The sequence below is a fragment of the Mus pahari genome, chromosome 1 (genome assembly GCF_900095145.1).
Source record: "Mus pahari chromosome 1, PAHARI_EIJ_v1.1, whole genome shotgun sequence".
Lineage (NCBI taxonomy): Eukaryota > Metazoa > Chordata > Mammalia > Rodentia > Muridae > Mus > Mus pahari.
Window position 1 is genome coordinate 134216325 of NC_034590.1, and position 22673 is coordinate 134238997.

At 39.8% G+C, this 22673-nt stretch overlaps 1 protein-coding gene across 19 annotated transcripts in view; it reads left to right on the forward strand.

The window, feature by feature from the left end:
* Trpm3 (transient receptor potential cation channel subfamily M member 3) overlaps positions 1-22673 on the forward strand; it is a 508459-nt gene that overhangs the window by 18675 nt on the left and 467111 nt on the right. The window contains exon 1 of one of the 19 annotated variants that reach the window (XM_029539462.1): positions 422-539. The exons of the other annotated variants lie outside the window; for them this stretch is intronic. Within the exon in view, the coding sequence (XP_029395322.1) occupies positions 483-539 (57 nt within the window). The 5' untranslated portion in view covers positions 422-482. Of the gene's footprint in view, positions 1-421; positions 540-22673 lie in introns of those variants that run through there. 19 annotated transcript variants of the gene reach the window in all.

Consider the following 22673-nt stretch of genomic DNA (forward strand, 5'->3'; position numbering starts at 1 on the left):
CCTGGAAACGCCCACTTTTCTCTGGGACAGTAGAGCAATGCATTGTGGGCAATACTCCCCTAATCAAAAGCTCCGACTTTTCTGTTCTGTTTGCTTAGTTGTTTGAAGAAGGGCTTCACTGGGTAGCCTTGGCTGACCTGGAACTCACTATGTAGACTACACTAGCCTCCAAATTACAGAAATTTACCTTCCTCTATTCCCCTAGCCCTGGGATTAAAAGCTTGATTAGCATACCCTACTTAAAGGCTTCAACTTTTGCAAATGCAAATTCATTTGAAACCAGAGACTCCAAATTTAGAATCGCACCACAGGAATTCCTTGCTTAAAAAAAAAAAAAATTAATATCTAGAGAAGTGTTTCTTCAGGTCCAGCCTAGAAGACACAAGGAGACCATTACAATTGTGAGTCAAGGAATCCAGGCAACATCTCAAGCTGGCAGCAGAATCTGACATTGTTATCCCTGTGGTGCCAGCCTTGTGGGCATGAAAGGGACATCACGCTCCAACCACCATGGCTTTCCTACAATGATCTATGAGGAGGTAGGAAGTGAACCCTCTCTTCTTCAGTTGTTCACTTGGCTTTCCACAGGTTTCTTGTCACAACAATAAGAAAGATAATGCAGAAAGTATAGTCTCTCATTAATCAATTGTCAGAGTCACACCTAGCACTGACCTTATCAGGTCTATCCTGCGCATGACGTGCTATGCTGTATCCTGGAAATAAATAGTCGGAAAGTCATCATGGTTGGGTTCATCTTTGGGAACACACTGTCTGCCCTAATCCCCAACACATGTGCTGCCTTAGTCTGTCATGCTTAGGCCACCAGCGTGATTCTGGAGACTTAATGTGTCCTTCTCTTCCTCTGCATTTGTCTCAGATCACTGGACTTTGAAGGATTTTGCTTTTGGGCTGGGGCTTTGTTTTAAAGCCTACTATAAACAAATTGCAAATATCACAAATCTCTCTGTCAGTATTTGATCATTGTCCTCACAGCACTGACTTCTGAAGTCTCAGAGCTTATTTGACAGGCGTCTTAAGCGGAGAGCTGTGTTCTGGCCTTGGCTAAGTTGAAAGTCTGATTTTCCCAAGATGCTGAGCCAAGGGAAGAGAAGTCTCCATCACTTTGTTGTTCTACTCCATCACTTTGTTCTTCTCCAGTTTCTATTTTACTTTTTTTTTTTCATTTTTAATAGCATTCATTTTTTTACAAAAGAAATATATTAGGGGCATCTACTTTGGTTATAATCAGGAGTCTGTGGAGAAAAATAATAGTATTTAAGGGGACTTAATTGGAATTTAGAGGTGAGTGTTTAAAAGTAACTACAGCTGTTATCCATTTTAATCAGGTTCATCTTAGGCCAAAAAGGATTTGAGGTGATATTTTTACTTAAAACTAAAAATCAACTCTCTTATTAAACTTCTAAAACTGTACTTATAAATTCTGTTACATATAAATGCTAGAAGGAAGGAAATTTGTGATGTCATCCCTCATATGTGAAATGGAAAAATATGTGACTCTCGAGCTACGTTTTATAAAAGCATGCTCACATCAGCTACCCAACCTCCCCGTACACTCTACATCATCTCTGGGTTACTCAGAATGCCTGATGCAGGGGAAGGGCTGTGTGAAAAGTTACCATTCCTCATTGTCTGTAGATTCGTTACAAGAAAAGAAATCCATATTAAATCAGGAAAGGCACAGTTTCTTTTCCTGAATATTTCAAGCCCCAGGTAGTGGAATCCACAGAGGAGGAGTCATGGACATGAGAAGTCAATTGCACTGGTTTATCAGGCAAGAACAACACACATGCCATTCTCAAAACTAGAATCTTAGTCATTCAATAACTACTTCCAAGCATCTCCTATGGTCTAAAGCCCACAGTACCCATTAGTGACATAGTGATGAAAACCCAGAATGTCCTATGGTCTAAAGCCCACAGTACCCATTAGTAACATAGTGATGAAAACCCAGAATGATCTCAAATAGCTAGGAGTTGAACACTAATGGTAGAAACAACATAAATAATTAATCATACAGTTTCTAATAAAAATAAGAGAAAATCATACCAAGTTACCAGGTGCTGGAACACAGCAGAGTGTGAAACAACCAATTTTCCTTGAGAATAAAAAATTTCCCATTAAGGAATTACAAATCTTCTTTTTGCTTAATTTTATTTTTCAGGAGAGTTTTACTATGTAGACGAGTCTGGCCTCAAACTCCTTTTCTTCTTGCTTTAGATTCCCAAATTGTGGGATTATGGGCATGTGCCATCATACCGAACCTTTTGTTTTTTTTTTCTACATTTGTGGACATTTAAGGAAATGGCACACACAGTCTAAGTTAGCACTATATCAAGATATACCCTAGGCCAGATCTATACAAATCTTAAGAGATGAGGGAAAGCCATTTTCGGGAGAGAACAAAGTTTTGAGCAGAGGTACTGTGGTGTGAACGGGTGGTCCACTGGGTGGCTCTCAGATCTTTTAGATGAAGAGGTCGACAGAATGGGGAAATAAGCATCATTGTGGCAGATGCTGGGAGGGAAGAGGGGAAGGGCTTTGTGTGCATTGCTCAGTGCTTTGGATTTTGCATTTTTCAAACATTCTGAAGTGTTCTTTGGGGAAAATGGGTTCAACAAATATTCACAGAGGTCATTCATGTGACACAGTCTGGACTAGACATGGGAATAGAGTGATAAAGGAATCCACCCAGCTTTCAGAATCTCAAGGGGTGTTAGGCATGCCGAGAAACAATGGTAACACGAGCTCACATGACTCCTTCCCTTACCTCGGGGGAGCTAGGAGCATAAAAGATAGCTTTGTATGCTTTGTCAGAAAAAAAAATCCATTTTCTGCCACAACAAAAATAATTGTGTTCCTAACCAAAATTTAATGTATCTATAATGCCATTGCTGTTGAGTGAAAGCTTGAAATGTATTTGAAAAGAAAAATTCATGCTAGCACTCCACTTCTACAGATTTGGTGCTCACAGTACAGACGTATTTCCCTTAAAGGGAAACTGGAAAGAGTTTGAATTTAATTGCTTCTTCTCAACTGCCCTGAGAGGAAGCTGTTGGCTGTCCCGGCCCTTTACCAGTTTTGTTATCAATAATACAAGAGATGAGGCTTAAATGCAGCTTCCTCACTGGGGAAATGCTGTCACAGGAGCCAATGACCTAAATTGTCTTTAAACATCAAGCTTTCTAAAGTGAAGAGGACACATTTGCCCTTTGAATATTAAACTCCTCCTGAAACTGGGTCAAAGGCCTACAAAGAGCCCTTTGACTATATTCTTTTCCTTGAGGAAAGTGGTGCCGGGGGTTACCTTGAAGAAATTAGTTATAATTCTTGGGCACATTGTAGAAGAGTTGTTTTGGGAGATTCATCCTCCACCGTGTAACCATGTGACAATATTTATGTGACTGAGTATGAATCTGATTCCTTGGGAATTACTTACCCCACCCAACTACATTCTATACTGTGATACTATATGTCAGTCTTCAATTACATGTACAAATGAAATTCAGGTCTCTCAGGTCAATATAATCTTTATATTTACTTTTTAAATTTTTTCAAGTGTTTCATGTCAGTGTCTTTGAAAAGAGGAAATGAACGATGACCAAGAGAAGATGAACAATTCTCCTGGTCAAGGCTGACTTATGGAGGAGGATATGGTGGGCCCATGAGGATAAAATGAAAACCCCCTAGCAAGCCATCTCAAGAGTAAGGAAAGTGTCTTCTCCAAGGTTCATTCCATGACGCATACACCGGAGTGCTAGGTGCCGCCTTAGATGAAACAACAGGAAGCAGAGACAGTGAATGAACTGTTTCAAGGGGATGGGCAAGCTTCAGGTAGCTGCGTGGCCAGAAGACAGGCACATTTAGGTTTTATACATAGAGCAGAAAGCAAGTGGGCAAAGAGAAACTTAAAAATTCATGGACAACTGATAAGAAGAAAGAACGAGTTATGTAACATGCTAGGTTAAAAAAATGTAACTTAGGCTCAATCTAAGATCTCTGCTACAGTTGTGGGATGACTCACATTTTCATTTCACACAGTGCCAAATAACAATATCTAACATCGAGTGAATATTTATTGTGCCAAAGACAAGAGATTTTCAGGTGGTAGACATATAGTAAATGTTTGTTGACTATGTTAAAGGGGAAGGAAAGATAACTTTATCTTCTAAGAGATAAAGACCAGTTAAAGCTACAACAATTTTGGTGAAAAGGGGGGAAAATCACATTTTAATCAGCTAAGATAATTGTGACTGACATTGAAAAATGATTGTTATGTGCCAATTATATATTATACATGTACATTATTTCATTTAATTTGTACTCTAAATTTACAAGGAAGACAAGGGAACAATATTCATGTTGCTGATAGTTAAGACAATAAAACTACTTACATTAGGGAAATCATAGTTGATTAGACCCGGGAAATTACATGGCCAAGCTGAATTTTGAACTTGAACTCTGCCTCCAGAAACCAAAACTCCTTGACAGTGAAGGAATGAGGTTAGACTTTGAGAATCCTTTACTTTTTTATTGTCTAGCAGTGTTTGACTTTCTCTTGGTTATACATCCGTTGACATGTGGATTATGTACACATATATCCATCTACATGTATCCACATGTATCCCCAGGGATGTTTGTACATATTCATGTATGCATGTGCAGCCAAATATGTCTATTGTTTAGATTGAGTATATATGCATTTATACACATGAGTCCATATGCATCTATTGCTATATAGATTATATATATTTGTTTCTATCTATATGTATCGACAGATACATACATTTAGAGAATTGTGCATTAATTAGTCACTTTTAAAACAGTCTATTGACTATTGTGGTCTGAGAAATGAGGGTTATATAGAATTTTAAACCTGGAAGGAATATAATTAGACACTGATCCCATTTATGTTCCTTATTCTGAGAATAGAGTAGTGAGTGACTTTGCAAGATCACATGTTAACAAAGCTTGGGTCTGATGAATGCTATGCAAACATGTGCCTAATGCTAGTACATATACTTCAGTGTATACATTTGCATTCACTCTTGGCATGATTTATTGGCAAGCACTCACCACTGTATATGTTTATTACTGACCAGCATCTTAAAGTACGACTGAAGAGTGGATGGAAGTAGTTGCCTTTGAACCAGGAAACTCGTAACAGCACTGGGCAGCCTGGCTTGTCTGAACATAACTATGCCTTAATCTCTCATTAAAAGTCTCTGTCAAACTGGTAATGCAAAAATAAATTTCAATTTCCGTACACTACACAAATTAATTTTAGGATGCCACTGGGTTCCCACTGTGAACTATTGATTTTTCTATGGCTTATTTTCAGTTGTCTTTCATTTTAATTCATTATAGTTTGATTTAGGGTTGAGTTTGTAGTCAGGACACCAGATGTAATCAAGGGCTAATAATATATAAGTAAACGTGTTACACAGGTCCTGCTGTTGACTATAGAGTCATCTCTGCTCTAGGACATTCCCCTAACAAGAGTATGAGAAAAAATGCAGGCATTAAGCATGTACTTACACCCTTCTGCTTCCTCTATAGCAAGATGTTCTTGGGAATCATGGATGGATTAAAGAGCTTTCTTATCTGAACTATTCTGCCATTGCCACCGGTCTCCATTTCTATGTCATCTGTGTTATTTGACAGATTATTAAATCCAAGGCTATTCGATGAAATGAAGCTGAAAATATTTTATCTATTGGAAATGCCCTTCAAAGCCATTAATTATTTACTTTGTCACCTGTACTTCCCCCCTGGAGTGTACCTGCTGGCTTCTTACAACTTCCATTTCATATATGGTTAGGTCCTAACATTCAGGGATTCATAAGCTGAAGAACTGGGATGTGGTTGACATCCTTCCTGTGGGGAATGTGTTTGTTTCTAGGCTAATGTCAGTAGTATCAAAAAGTTCTGAGTGGCTCATTCCAAGGTCAGAGAAGTTTTGAGGAATTCATAAACAGATATGTGTGTGCGCTTTAAAACTAGTTATAAATAGACACTACATAAATGTATGACTGACTTGTACTATATATACATATGTGTGTCTATTTACATTCAATGTTGGCAAGCTTTGTGTGTGATGCAACACAGGACCTAAAGTGTTAACAGTACATTTTAGAGTTACGAACAATGTCTTCTCATCCATTTTCTGAGTTTCTTCCATTTTTTTTTTTTTTTACATTTCCACAAACATGCATTATGTTTGATAAAACAGGACATTTTAAAGCATGTCTACCCTCTAGTCTCCTTCACAGCAAACCATGAAATCACAACAAACCTGCCAGAATCAGGCAGGACACAGGAAACTGCAAGTGTTCCCTGGGCTGTGGCCAAATAGGTCACAGGATCTGAGCTGGCTCTTCCCTCACCTTCTCCTCCGAAGAAACATCTATTCGAGGACAGAAGAGTCTAAGGGACCATGGTGACTGATGGGAAATGACTGATGGACTGTGAGCTGGGCTACAGGCAAAACCTGATCATTGAATTCTCAATTTGTCTTTCTTTTGAAATGCTGAATAGCTTCTGTCTTCTCACAGAAATTGCAGAAATATAAACTCAGTGGACTCCAGCCAATGTGGAAGTTGATGATCAATTATAGAGGAGGGTTTTCTGAGGAGATGATTGTAACATATCTCCACAAGGAAAGCCCCCAATGCCATGTAAAGTTCTTGTATCTCCTTCACCATTTTATTTGAGTATGTGTGCTCATGGGTCCACATGTATGTCTATATACATGATATGGGTTCTTCAACAATCTAGCACTAACAACCAGTTCAGGATGGACATTTCACTTTCTCCCAGGGCATGCTTCCTTTCTTTACTTTCATAATTACATTATTTTAATGAACTCACCAATAAAAACACTACAAGCTAGATTCATGTAGCCACTCACACAAACACTTCCCAAGTTCCAAATTCTATATATCTCAGTGAACTTCTACACAGTTAGGCTAGCCATTCTGAGCTTGGATTAGAATTTTACATTTTCAGTACCAATTATATTTTTATGGTCTCTCTCTCTCTCTCTCTCTCTCTCTCACACACACACACACACACACACACACACACACACGCGCACGCGCGCGCGCGCATGCACGAAGATACAAAATAAACTGTGATAGAGCTAAAAGTAGACAAATAGCTTTATGTCCCCCTTTACCTACATCCAGTTGCTTTCAATGAAAAAATGTGGGCTCTGACATGATTACTATTGTCTTTGAGATTTGAGAAAATAGTTTCAGTAGTTCAAGAGATGAGGGAAAATCAGCCAGAAGTGGATGCAAGTGTGTGCTGTTTTGATTCTGCATGGAAGTAACATTTGCAACGTCCTTTTGAACTTACATTTCTTTCTGATCACCAGTATATAATTAGATGGAAGTAACTGAACTTATTTTTTGAAACATTAACTTCACTCAAATTTAAATTAAGTCCTCTAGAAGCAAGAAAGCTAATCCTGAAACATTATGCTACATGAACAAATACTTATTTTTAACCCCTAACTAGAGAAGAACATATTTTCCCAGAAAAAAAAAATATACTTCAATTTTTTAGCATTGATCTCTCTAATCACAAAGAAGAGAATTGTAATGCCATGACAAGTTAGGCTACTGAAAATCTCCAGTATTGACTCTGTGTCTCTGGTAGCTATCTGGATGAACAGTAGAAAAGGCTCTCCCTGGAAGCTGTAAGAAGATAACACACTGACATGAAAAATTCTCATATTCTCCTACCTTGGAAGAGGAAATTGTGTTTTTCTGCACGTAAGTTAGCATTGAAGATCACATGAAAACTGTTCAGGACCTTAGAAGAAGAATCTCTCCAAGCCCTCAGCATGCTCTCAAACCCAGTGATTTTTATTAAGAAAAAAATTAATCTGGACAATAATTTCACCTCTTATACGCGACAATAGAGTTAGTAAAAACTCTCCTGTACTCACTGAAGTGATTCAATTGTTGGTATAAACAAGGGAGCTTTTGTTCTCATGCACTCTAATTGCCAAATGTAATCAGAAACGCAGGAGTCTAAGAAGCAAGGAGAGATCTAACGTGCCCTTACTGCAGGCAAAAGCTCAGGGCTTTCCCAGGGTTTGGATTACAGTCCACTTGGTAGATAGTCATCTGTGTGGGTGATATGGTCCGTATCCTCAATAGAGAGCAGTTGTTTTGGATGGAACACAATGAGTGGACTTAAGACCCAGCTGGAGCCCGGAGTCCTTGTCTCTATCCATGCTGAGTCCTCAGCTTAGATTGTCCAGCTATAAGCGATGAGACCAATGCTGTCTTTCCTATCTTCGCTGTCAGTATTTTATTATGAAAATGGAGTTTCCTCTTAAGACTACACAATTTGATTCTTGGTACACGTCTATAAAGCTATCTAATGTACCACAGAATGGTGACGCTGTACCAAGGATGGCACTGAACACTTTTCAGGTGTTTAATAGATTCAATTCTCCCATCAGCCCTGTGAAGATTGGCCTTTCTAACTCCTACAAGAAAGCTAAGCTTAATTAGCTGTGTATGTCACTGCTGCTGTATTGCCGACCCCGTGTTTGGTAATCTTCATGTCCTAACCCCCAATTCTCTCCACTGTATTCCTCTTGCTGAGCTCTTACATCTTGTGGAATAACACAAATTCTGTGAGACCGAGCGCAACAGACAGAAAGGGAAAAAGACACAGAGAAACAGTCAAGCTCATAGACAAATAGTTTTCAGAAGACGAAGAATCATTTTTTTGCTTGTAAATATCTGTCAGAAATAATCTCTAAGTGAGAGAACTGTTCCTGTTCCACTCAGTCTCTCATCCTTAGCACCCAGCACTGCGATCTACAAATGGAGCTGGCCCAAAATATCTAAACAAATGTCTACAGTTCCTGAAGTTAGAAACATCCTATAATGTCTAATATAAAAACCTACACTATTAAAATCATCAAAGAGTAAAGAATATTAATTTCTTCAATTTAAATGTATACTGTACTGATCATAAATATTCAAAATTGAGAATCACAGTTGTAAGGTATTAAATACCTAATTTGTCTTTGTTATTCTTGGGTCAGTAATACAATCCTAAGATACCTGTCTATAATCATGTGCTGAAATTTCAAATTTGTAATTTATAACTTCTAGAGAAGGAAAATTGCAAACATTGTCCTTGGTAAATTGACAAACTCAGGCTTGTTGCTTTTAGAAAAACAAAATCAAGAGAAATCACATTTAAATTCCAGATAATTGGTGTTGTGTCATTTTCTATAGTTTAGAAAAGGTATCTTGATTGCTCACTGTACAGCTAGCTCTGGAGGGCACCATTTACACACTGCAGTTGATCTATGTAAATGAAATTGAGGGGTTGGTTTCTCCTACAACACTATGCCATTGGCCCTGTTCTTCTCTTATAAAGACTACTGACCCCAAAGGAACAGATTCCAGTTTGAGACTAGAAATTTATATATCAAGAGGTTTTTTTTTCATAATGAAGTGACAATTTGTTTTGTTTTAGTATTTATTAAGTAAGTGTGTCAGATTTTGGGCAAGAAGTATGTAAATGAGTAAAGCATAATTCTGGAAATAGATGTAATATCTGTCAGAATGAGGAACACTAAATTGACTGTATCTTTATCCACAGACAGATGTGATTTATACAGACACATAGATGCTATGGAGATACAAGTTTATGTAAATGATAACATTCCCATAGCTGAAATCCAAGGTTATTCTGCTATTTTAAATTTGAGGAATCTAAACAAACTTCTTTATCATTCTTATACACTCTTGTCTTTCACAGTAGGTTGGACTTTCTCTTCCCACGGCCTTTAAAAACGATGATACTATTAAAGAATAGCCTTTTCTGAGTATCTCTCATGACTGTCTTTAGTAATTCATGTGGCTGGGGATCACTGAAAAAGAGAGCAAATTCAGTCTCATCCAAGTTAAATCACGGAAGAAGACTGTTGGTTCCTATAGCTGGAATCCCAGGAGCTGCCTGGCTTCAAGTAGATAGTGTTTTGTATGATCCTTGTTCTTCCTCTGGTCTTATTGACTCTCAATCAGGATCTTTCTCTGTGCATTAGGATGCCTGCAACAACTCCTGATCTATAGCATTGCATCTTAATGCCTTTGGTTACAAGTTCTCATCAATAGGTTTTATGGAGAAAGGCTGTCCTCCAGTGGGCTGAAGTTCGCTTTGTTTGTTCCAGCTCTAACTTGGGTAGATTTTTTTTTTTTAAGCTAAACAGTAGAGAGCAAGGCAGAGAGTGGGATGGTGCCTCCGAAGCTCAGAATCCAGGAACTAGAAGTGTGAGAGGAATACTGAGCATAGAAACAACAGAACTATAACTGTAGAGGCTAAAACAGGAGACTTTCTCTACCTACCCAGAAACTGTCACTATGACTTTTATAGAGAAATTGCCAACATTTTCGCAAATGAATTATTCCATCTGTTAGAGAATGGTAAGCATTATAGTTTCAAGTTTTGACATTTCAAGTTGTTCTTTATTGAATCAGAGTCAAAGGAGAGGATCAGCAACACCTACGAGGGATGAGCCCTCCCACATCAATTAGCAACTTCCCAGTTGAAGTTCCCTTTTTCCCCCCAGGCATGTCAAATTAGCAAATAAGATTAGCCACCAGAATGAGCCAATAGCCTCACTTGGTGGTGAGGCATGAAAAAGCTCCACAAACTGTCTAAATGAATGAATACCTGAGTCAGACTTGAACACAAGCTTAACTCTAAGGGACAAGCTTGCAGTGACTTACCCTTTGCCGTTAGGCTCCTTCATTAACAGACACAATTCAAAACAAGAAGAGCAGCTATTCCGTTGCTTATATATAGATCAGGGCAATAGGAAAAGTAAGGTAACCATCTCAGCGAGCCCTTGAGAAAATGAAGGTACAGGATGAGGAAGAGCCAAGATGTTTCTGGATCTAGAACTTGGATGAGAGAACCTCATCAAGACAAGGGACATTCAAGTCTTCACCTACTTGGGAGAAATTACCTTATAGAAAGGGGATTAAGTTTATTTTGTGGAAAATGGCTGTTAGGTATTTTGGGGAGATAGCCTACAGCCAAGCGAAGCCTTCCCAGCAATCGTCTCTATGTGCATTTTTTTTTTTCCTGCACCAAGGACTTTTCTACTTCCTCTTCAACCTGCCCTCAAACACAAAATGCAGTTTACTCCATGATTCTGTCCTTGATTCCTTTCTCCACTGATGCCAAGCTAGGCATGTCCTTCTTGTAACTCCCAAGGCACTGAGTCCAAAAAGCCTTGTGGCTCCTGCACTGGGTTACCTTTATTAATGCAGAACTCTCACCTCTCGCAAGAGCCCATAGCCCTAGGAGTAATTTTCAAAGTCAGAGATGCATGAAGAGTCTCCAAGAGCATTCCTAGATGAGTGTTTCAGCTCCTGGAATGACTTTACTTACACCCACATAGTAATTATGCTACCTTGAGGTGGGGAAGAGTGAGGAAACTTCATTATGCCTCTTAAACGATGCTGCTTCTGCTTAGAACATCCAACTTACTGTTTAGTTCACACAGGCAGTTTTGAACTTCATAAAATTAAGTGAGGTCACTTGACTCTAGAATACAGCAAAGAGTGTTTGTTATTTTAAAGTATTTTGGTAATCGAACAGCTACAGTTGAGTTTGTATAATAAGCCATATTAAATTATTACCTATAGATTATGGTGCCTCTCAAAGATATTTTATATCAATACTTAGGAACATGGTATTCAAGGTGTGAGGATACACAGAACTAGTTCAGGCTATTATTTATCTTTGTGCTATTCCCACTTCGTAGACTGAAGTCCCTCTTCTGCCATCTGGAGAAGGTCCAGTCATAATGAGTTTGAATTTCTTCCATCATGAAATCCATTTTCTCTTTTCAGGTATAATGAAGTGTTCTGTCCTTTGTGCAGTTTGGGTACTTAAATGCTCCTCGCTCCTCTTTCCCAGAGCTTGCTTCAAGTGCCTTCCCTTCCACAGTGGACTCTGGAGTTGCTGTAAACTGACATGCATGATTGCGGCTCATCATGCAAACGAGTTCATTAAAGTGCAGAGGGTTTGTCATCCTTGTATTTCTGGTACCCAGATGAGCATCCAGCAAAATGGATGTAGTGGAACCTAAGTGAAGCACCAGTAACAGCACACAGGGCAAGTCAGATGGACTATTACAGGCACAGTCGCTTTCTGTTAACACTGGAACGCAAAGAACAGCAGGAGCATATTCTTCAAAACTTCTTAAATATTTGTATCTCTAATACTTGTTTGCTTTGGATTTGTACAGATTGTAATTTTCAAACTACAGTTATGCCATGTACCCATGCTAAAGTCATTTATTAGTTATGTGTTTTCATAGTCTTTATGCTTAGTGGAATTGGCCTAAATGTGCAGTAGCCTATGTTTAAAATGTACTTCGCCCATTGAGAGGAGGAAATGAGCTCACACTAGCATGCACTGGCTCACTGGTGAGTGATCTTCCCCACCTCCTTCCCTCCCTCACTCCCTGATAACCTATTAAACCAAGTGCATTTGACATCACTAAAGAGCACACCTCGTCAAGCAGTGAGGTGTGAACACAATGAGGAACCACCAGGCAAACTTACTGCTGTGTTCCACAAAGACACCTCCAAAATGCAACTCTTGGAACCGTTATCAATGGAAATTACTTCGTTTTTCTTTTCTTTTTCTTTCTTTTTCTTTTTTTAACAAAAGGCACAGTAAGAAGGGCACACTCTAAATATTGTGAATGAAGAACAGTGGGGGGAAAGAAAGAAGGCATTCATTTCTGTTAAGATATGAAAGCCTTTTTCTCGGAAGCATCCACTGTGACATACACAGCACTAGAAATAAACAGTGTGAGGAGTAAGGAGAAGAAAACTTCTGAGAACAAATTACAACCTGGGCTCAGGGGGTAGAATCGGCAAGCTTAATTGACCTGGGTAGGTTAAGTGGATAGTCACGGGATATAAAGTGAGTCTGCACTGTCCATGAGAGAATTTGAAAAGGGAACCGTGTGGTCTCGCAGTTAATGGGTGTTGCAGATCTTGTTTGATTGGCTTTCGCTCTTGGCCCCGTGGTGAGGCAGCACATCATAGCAGGAGTGCATGGCAGAACAAGTCACTCTACCCATGGAAGTTGGAAACAACGAAAGCGAGAGACGATGGCCCGCAGCCCTCCCTAAAGGAACAAACACCCCCAGTGACGTCATGCCACCCCACCAGGCTACACTGTGTAGAGGTACCTCCAACCTGCTTCTCAGTTGTGCCGAGCTGAAGATGAGGTATTTAACATGTGAGCCTTTCCAGGCTTTCCAGACCCAAGCGGCAGCAGTGACAGGGAGATTGGCATTCAAACTTCTTGGTGAAGGGTGAGGATCTGTTTACATTCCTCAGAGGCAGGAGATAGGAAAACGTTGGGGATTAGGCAAAGAAAAGATAGGCCTCATGTTCAAATGTTCTCAAGAATCAGGGAGTCCAGTCAAGCGAGACAGAGATAACAAGAAGCAGGAAGTTTGGTGATGTTGTAAAGATATGCTCACATATAGTCCCCAGCTTCTCAACTATAAGTATGTAGAGTCTCACATATATACCAGGAGTTGTTCATTGTCAGGGCCCTGAAAGTGAAACAAATGGTACCTCACTTGCACACATGATTGGAGTCAGGCCTTGTAGAATGTTGTAAGCATCCCTTTAAAGATATTGTATCCCCCATCTCTTCATGCGGGGCTCAAAGCAGTTCTGGGTAGGGTCACCACTTACTTTTTTTCAGATAGAGGGGACAAACATTTATATTGACTGGTTGCCCTCCAGTGCAATAGAACCCAGACAATTAGAAAAAAAAGACTTAATGACTAGGAATGTGGTTCAATGGTAGAATGTTTGTTAAGTATGCACAAAGCACTGGGTTTGATCTCCTAATCCCCAGCTTTGGAAGGGGAGGGGGAGGAGAAGGAGGGGGAGGAAGAGAAGTAGGGGGAGGAGGAGGAGAAGGAGGAGGAGGAGGAGGAGGAGGAGGAGGAGGAGGAGGAGATTTTACTGTCCTTCAACCTGTAACAGGTACCTATGCATACTTATGTAGGATACCCATATTATCTTAAGGTACTCACTCCTCTTTTGGATAAGTCTGTATCTGACTAGAGGGTAGGACATGCTTAGCTGACTGGTGAAGGAGCATCTATCTCTGAATGGAAGGTTTGTGTCAGTGGTACTTTAAGGTATTGTATCTTTCCCTTGTTTCAAAAGTTCTTGAGAGGTGGAGGAAAAGCAGTGTTTTGTTTTGTTTTGTTTTGTTGTAAAACCAAGAAGTTGGTGTCATTTGCATATTCCTGGCTCAGTCCTGTCATTTAGTCTTCCTGAAGTCTGTCACAGATTCTTGGCTTTATTTTATAGGTATATAACATGATAAAATTAGTATTCATTAAGGAATGATAGCACATGCTTTTAATGCCAGCACTCAGAAGGTACAGGCACACAGATCTCTATGTGTTCGAGGCCAGCATGGTCTACAAAGTGAGTTTCAAGACAACGAGGGCTATATAGAGAAATGCTGTCTCCGTCAAAACAAACAAACAAACAAGCATAGCATGTATTAGATATGACTACCAGACCGATAACTTCCTTGTTATCAGACACGCTATTTCTCTGGTTTCCAGGAGAATCAAAGGATAGATTCAGAGAGTATCTAGCAGAGCACTATTACACTATTGGACCAGCTTCAAAGACTGACACCCTTTTCTTCCTTTCTCTCAAGGAGGAATCTATAGAGTACTTGTTTCTCTCATAGATTGTGAGAATTCATCTCATGTGAGGATTTCAATACCTAATAATTTTAATTATTACTTCAATGTCTTGTCTTGGTCATTGAATAGATTTTAATTTTTACCACTCCTCAGATGGAAGAATTAGCTTAACTTACATTTTTATTTCATATTTTATATATATATATATATATATATATATATATATATATATGTGTGTGTGTGTGTGTGTGTGTGTGTGTGTATTGATATATACATATGTATTTATGAAAACAGAAGCAGTAGTGATACTATTTAGATTTATATGCTGCATTGGTTGAAATTATAAGTCCTTCAGTGTATAGGGCTGCAAGTTAAAACAATAAGCAATACATAAAGAAATAGTTGTTAAGGTGCTGGAGAGATGGTTCAAGGGATAAAAAAATCTATAGCATTCTTGCAGAAGATGGCATCAGTTCAGTTCCTAGCACCTATACTGGAACTTCATAAGTGCCTGTACGTCCAGGTCCCGTCAGTCTGATACCCATTTCTGATCTCCATAGGTACTTGCACTCAAGTACCCAGACACATTAGTTAAATAATAAAACTTAAAGTATCTTTTAAAAAAGAAATGGTAGTTAAAATAAGAACGGCTTTCATCCTTGCCCACCATATTTTCTTATCCACCTAGAAAATCTCAGTGTGCTGTCAGGCTCTTAAGAGTTTCTGGTTTCAGAATAAGCATCCCTTAAGAAAGACAAAACAGAGAGACAGCATGAGGAAGAGCGGAGATGTTTTAAATCAGTCAGACAGACTTGGGTTCAAACTCCCCATTCATACCTATAATCTTGGCCAGTTTACCTGCTCCTCTGAATATTGTCCCAATTATTAAATTTCTCCACTGTGCTGTGGTAAGCATTGTATAATATAAGGGCCATGGCTACATTATGCAGGTCCTAACACACACAATGCACTTAATAAATGGCAATTATCAAGCTAACACTGGCTACATTTTATGAATGATTTCCATCTCACAGGCTCACTCAATGCTTCAATCCTACTTTCCATTTGATTGACTCAGGATTCAGACACATATCCTCCTGAGCACTAGATGTATTCGGTGAAATGAATTACCTGTCACACGGTCTTGTATAAGTAAGAACGGTTCCTTGGCACACACAGGGGGGTTTAAGGCTTCACTTTTGGGACAAGGTTGACATCTCCATAGTAAATCGCCATATCTTCTAACATGTTATCTGTTCCATTTTGTCTGTTTGATTCTAGCTTTCTATTCCCCAATCTCTTACAACAGAAATTCAATTTTAAGGCTTATTTTATGTTTCATTTCAACCAGCAAGAGGCACTCTTCCTAAAAAGATCAATGCTATTGGCTATATTATTAATCTTTTGACTTATTTTCTTTGACAAAGATCACTTTAACCACAGTAACATTCTGTTCTTCTTTCTTGATTTGACAAAACAGGCCATATGGCATCATTTAATTCCCTAACAACGGGACCACAGAGCGTTAGACTTGAAGCCTTTCATAAACTATCCAGTTCCCACTTCATTCCCTTACACACAAGAGCTGGCAGAAAGTAGAGCTGGGGCTTGTCTGAGTTTTCACCCCCTAAGCTAGTAGATCCGAGTTCTAGTGAACTTTCATTCAATAGCATCTGTGACTTAAGGGTCCTAATGTCAAACACAGGTTCCTTTTATTCACCTTGAGCAAAATTAGAACACATCTCTAACCTACCTGATAGGCATACTCTCTTTACCCTTCACATTCACATATATGGTAAAATTATACAGCCCTGCTAAGAAGGCAGCATTCCGTGGGTGCCATAGAAGTAGGGATAATTACATCGGATTCCTGGATATTACTTTCAACAGCCACCGTTTACTTATCTAGGCATACAGTCTTAGGAAATAAACATTCACTCCAGAATACAAACTGAAATACAAAGCAAACAAAATGCTATCAGTGCTTATCAACCATTCAATATATTTCCATACTATTTAAGACTGGTGAGAAACCAGTTGGCAGTATGTGTCTTAACTAAGTTGGCATTTTTAAAAGAACTTGCCCTGCAACATGGAAACACAGACAGAAATGCACCTTTTCAACATTCTTTCCCACATAGTTTCCAAGCATCAGTTGAAATGGTTATGTCTGTGTGGGGACAGGAGGCTGTGGTAGGAAAAACTAAAGCGTAACTGAGTAGGCAGATGTGGCTTTTATCTTATTTAGAATCACCCTGTCGTAAGTCCAATGAGTCTGTGTAGCTAAGATCGGTGTAGGACAGATGTTTGCACATTCTCCTTAGAACCACCCTTTACTGGAGCAAGGCTGAGATTGGAGAAAAAAAATAGTTATCATTTCAGAAGCAGCACCATAGACACGCAGCTAAACCAAGTCTCATATTTTAAATGTTCCTATATGTGCATGCATATGTGGCAATATTCAGGCAATGACCTAAGCACTTTCAGCTGAATAGTCTAATAAAAAGAGTTAAGTTCCTAGTTGCTTTGATAGAAAATTCTAATGGAGTAAGATTTTTCAGTGAAGGCCTCTTCTTTTGACATCTTAAAAACGTTTTCTTCAGTACCCTTAATCTCAAAACCTCCCTTTCTTTAATCTTTGCCTCTGATATTATTTCTCTGAGCACAATCCTACGTATATAATTCTCAGTTATTCATACTATCTCACCTTCAAAGACAAGAACACTAAGACAGATGACCACTTATCCACAGTCACCCAGTGAGAGAAAAGCCACGGGTGGAATCCAAGCAAACGATGATGAAAATGCCTCTCTCTAGTTATTGTCACAGAATACCTCATGAGTTGACTATTAACTGTCCTTCAAAACCTTCCAGAAATCTTATTAATGCATTATGGATAAAATTCCTCTCTATCCCCTTGAAAGCAGAATAAATGGACTTGATAATGATTTGATTAGCTTCATGTGCTGAAAGCTGAACTCACTGAGGATGTCTTTGGCCTTAACTAGATCGGTGCTGGGAGAGAGTCCTATCCTACCCTTAATAAGTCAAGTGTTTCCATTCCTTGCCTCTATTTCTTCTGGCCAGGGGTAGAGTTGGTTCTGGAATGTGGGTGCTGAGGAGAATACCATCAGCAATCCCAATGGAGAGATGGGCCTAGCGTCTCCCATGCTTACGGTGTACATACATAACCAGCTACATAATTTGCCATGTCTAGTACAAAATAAAAATTCACTAGTCCTTACTCAGAAAGCAGGAAAATGTGTTTCACTTGCCCTTGCATAGTCTTTCTCTTGACCATTCATGATCCTTAAAACTTCTTAATTAATATTGTGCTCACATAGGCATTAGGATGCCCACTAACTAAAGAGGGAGTCTGAGCGAGGGCAGGTGCTGGGGTAGGTGTTGAATTGGGCTGAGAAAGTATCTACTCCAAGAAGTTAATGGGAGACGGTGATGCCACTGAACATGGCTCCACATCCCTGACATTTACATCATTGTCCCATTGAATACTATCTACAGAAAACACATCCAACATCAAATTACTAAGAATGTGTCAAGCCAGCAACTTAAGATGATCAGACCTCAAGAGAAGACCTTCCCCTATGAGGGTGGGGTCTATGTGACTGTGCTCATGGCCACACCCAGGAAGTTGGGGGTCTGTGCATATTACTTTGGTTCAGTTGGGGGGTTGAAGAGCTGTTAGGAAGCACTTCTGCAATTTCTCCAAGTTCCCACTACTAGAATGATAGCTTCCCTTGACAGGAGCTTTGAGTCATTCTAATGACAAAATTAAGAAGCCTGAAAGGCACAATGTCTCCTTCTTGTCCTTAGGAGCTGAGCAGAGACCACCAGGGGCAATCAGTGGAGTGTAGAAAATCATTCTACGATGGTGACTTCCAAGCCACCCCAAAGCCAGAAGGTCTCACGCCATTTTACAGTGGATTCACTGACAAGCATTGTTGACTCCTTAGCAAAGCTGGAGTAGGAGCAGGTGGAAACCGCTTGCATAACCAGGCTCTGCGTTCCATTGGGAAGACTTGCATGCATTTTTAATAGAGAACTATTTACTTTCAGCTTATCTCCGAAGGGTACAGTTCTGGATGGGCAAGCTGAATGGGACTTTAGAAATCACCCCTTCTCACCCAAGCACTTTACCAAACAGAGAAAGGAGCTTCTAGAGGCATATCGGCTTACTTGAGGTCATACCCTCCAGAGATACCATCCTCACGTGGCCTGGTTCTTAATTACATAGCACCCTCTCCTTTGGAGACTGGTTCAAGTTCCTGGGAACAGAACCCAGTCAAAGGGAACAGTGGGAAATGGCACCCTTACCCTTTACCCCATACCACAGTTTGCCTGTGCTCTCTGACCAAATAGCTGTCTGTTCCCTCCCCAGTGCATAAGTTCTGCCATCTTCATCCTGTGAGTTGTTCTGTGGTTTGCCAAAGTCCAGTCACTGCCATTGACAGATCCACTGCCACATTTTCTTTCTCGTTCCTCTTGGCTTGAGCAAGCAGATCCTGCTCCCTTTCATGGTAGCTTTCCATCTCTGCCTCCTTGCGGATTCAAGGCAGGTCTAAGGTGCACGGTTTAGGTCCACTAGGGAAAGTGATTCTGTCTTCTCAGCTGGCGGTGCATTCCTTGAGAAAGATTCTGATCTTGCACGAAGGCTCAGTGGGAAAGCCAGCCGGCCTTGAGTTCCCTAGAGTGCCAGGACAAAATGAAAAAGGATGACAGTTGTGGCGCCTATTTACTTTGTGAGAGCTTGTGTATTTACTCTGCATTTTTTTTTCCTGTATCTAATGTGCTTTAAATTGAAATGACATTGGCAGTGAGCTCTAGGCAATGAACTTCTAGGTTCATTCTCTAAGTAATAGATTTCCATATAAGGCACTCCCTATAGGAACACTGTCAAAGAAACAAGGTAATTAGCAGAAAGTACACTTGATGACTCTCTTCACGTTGCAGAGACTTATTTAATAACATTTCAGACTAGATCTCTGTGCATGGGTGTAAGGCTAAACACTTTAAAACTCTTGATCAAGTGATTTCTAAAGTTATTTTAACACCGATTGAAGATATATCACAGAACATGGAAAATGTTAAAAAGCATCCAAAGCATTCTATAAGTAAGAATATAGCATTTCATCACCAACTCTTAGTTTTAAATTCTACTTCTTAAGAGGTAATTAATCTCTATTGTAAAGTCTCTTTCTTTTTTCATGTGTTAATCCATTTATTCACTTTACACCCTCCGTCCCCTCCCCCCATTACCTCTCCTTTCTCCTCAGAGAAGAAGACACCCCCCCCCCTTGGATGTCACTCCATCCTGGCACATGCATTCACCTCAGGAATAATAGAATCCTCTCCCACTGAGGCCCAACCAGGCAGTCGAGTTAGAGGAAGAGGATCCAATGGCTGGGAACAGCACTGGCTCCATTTGTTAGGGCACCCATATGAAGACCAAGCTGCACATCTCCTCCAAAGTATAGGGGGTCTAGGTCTTTTGTTGTTGGTTCAGTCTCTGTGAGCCCCCATGGGTCCAGGTTATTTGACTTTATAGGTCTTCTTGTAGTATCCTTGACCCCTCTGGTTGGTTCAATTCTACCCCCCCCCCCAGATGACTCTAGCTTGTGTCGAGTTAACAACAACAAAAAAAATTGTAACCAATTCAGAGTGTATGTGTCATCTGGCTTGGAAGTTTTCCTCTTCCTTTAAACTGTTTTTGTATCTGTGACCATTCCTGGTGGACTGTCTTCACTTGCTTTATATTCAGTGGTAAGATTAACCACACTAACAACTATGATGGTTTGATAGAAGTCTATGTGTCAGATGCAAGGAAAAATTACTCTGCTCCGCTCTCATCTCCTACAAGAGTTTTAGACAGAAGTGGCGTGGTCAGGCCCTAGTTGGGGAAAACCTGTATTTTAAGTAATGGTGTAAAAGTGGGTCAGGTATGAAGATGGGGAAGATATAGATATAGATGTAAAGAGATAGCGATAGAGGAATGGGTAAAAGAATTAAAAACACTAGAGAGGAGACAGCAAAAGATATAGGAGCTTTTTCCAGCAAATACAACTTATAATTTAACTTTCTGTACCTTAAAATACAAAAATGTATATACTAAGAAAAAATTAGCTTTAAAAGAAACAAGAAAAGGTAAGCTCCCTTTCTTACTAGAGGTTGACAATGCAGATTCCATTGCAGGGGACGTTGTGGCTAAACACACTGAAGTATGAGTGGGAAGGACATTGTACGGTTAGCTGCAGTGCCATTGGGGTGGAAATAATGTTTATACTTCCTTTTTGCCTCTCAGATAGCTTACTTGATTCATGTGAAGTTCAGGACGAAGTGGTATGGAAGCTCTTACTGGTTTAGCAACAAGGAGAATCCTAAATATTGGCTAAGCCATTCAGAGCCGATAGTATCTCTCCCTACCCAGGTATTGCCATGAATTGTTCCTATTACATAAAAGTGTATTACCCTCATGAAAACTGCATCTGTTAGAGAAGATAGCAGCAGCTTGGCAAAAGCAGGTAATAAAACAGCAACAGTACATTTAATTGAGTCGATTACAGGCAACACCTGTAGTTAGAGACGCCAAGATGGAGGACAGAGAGCTTGTATGTTTGGTGTGGGCTTTTTCTCCCAAGAGGCCTCAAGAGTCAGTGTCTATCTGGTGTGTGTTACATGTGTGTCCTTTCAATGACATATGTGTGTGTGTGTGTGTGTGTGTGTGTGTGTGTGTGTGTGTGTGTGTGTGTGTGTGTGTGTGTGTGTGTGTGTGTGTGTGTTTCATAAGAAAATGGACAAGAGAGAGAGATTTTTCTAAGGTGGAAAGTGAAAAGTTAAAGAACGGGATTTTGTGTTCAAATAGAGTATGAATTTCTCTGTGAGGTGAAGGTGATCTTAGGTGGCCTGGAGGAATATGTGAGGAGTGTGGCCAAGTGGTGGTACTTAAGGTCAGAGTGACCTTGGGAACCTGAGTTTGCCCAGTCCCCCAGGAAGTCTTTAGAAGGGCCTGTGCTTTGTGATATGGAAACTGGAAATTCAGATCACAAGGCTCTAACACAAGAGATTTAGCCAGAGATCTTGGAGGTAGAATCTAGAAATCGATGTTCCCTCTTTAAATAATGCCACAAATAACTGGAGATTTACTAGGTGGAATTCTACTGTGACTGCACTCTCTGAAGGATTTGCAGGTATCGTCCTCTGGCATGGACTACCCTGGGAAGTAGAATTCCCGTGTCTGTCCAGAAACAAGGCAAGCAAGATGTAAGACATAGAAAATTTTTGCTAGAGTGATGCAAGACTTCTGCCGTTGAGCCCACTGCTGGTATTCATCACTAAGACAAAGAGGCTAAGACATCCCCAGACTCAGGACTCATCAAAGTCTAATGAAGGAACCAAAAGCCACAACCTTCTCTTCTTTGAAACACGAGTGTTATGTGAAGAGAAGCAAAAGAGGATCTTAAGAAATGTTCTCCCTAGCAACTAGTTTATTCACATTCCAGTCAGAGTAGCAAATGCTGCTAAAATAACAGCCCTCTTTATTTGCCATATGTATGTATGTATATGCATACATACATACACACACATACAAACACACTATTTGGACAATAACTGAATAAAGGACCCACATAGAACTTACCTGTTCAGATAGGGACTATCTACAATAGACCATTGAATTATGTGGTTAAGAGTCTTCAGTGCCACCAGCCTCACAGTGGGCTGCAACCTCAGAAGGTTATTTATTATCATCTGAAAGCCTCAGTGTAATAGGAGCAAATGTATTTCTTACACAGATGAAAGATGGTCCAGCAGCAAATGCGTAAATTAGAATAATTTACATGATTGAAGCATATTCTTTTTTTATATTAGTGTTTTTCCAACTTCTTAAATT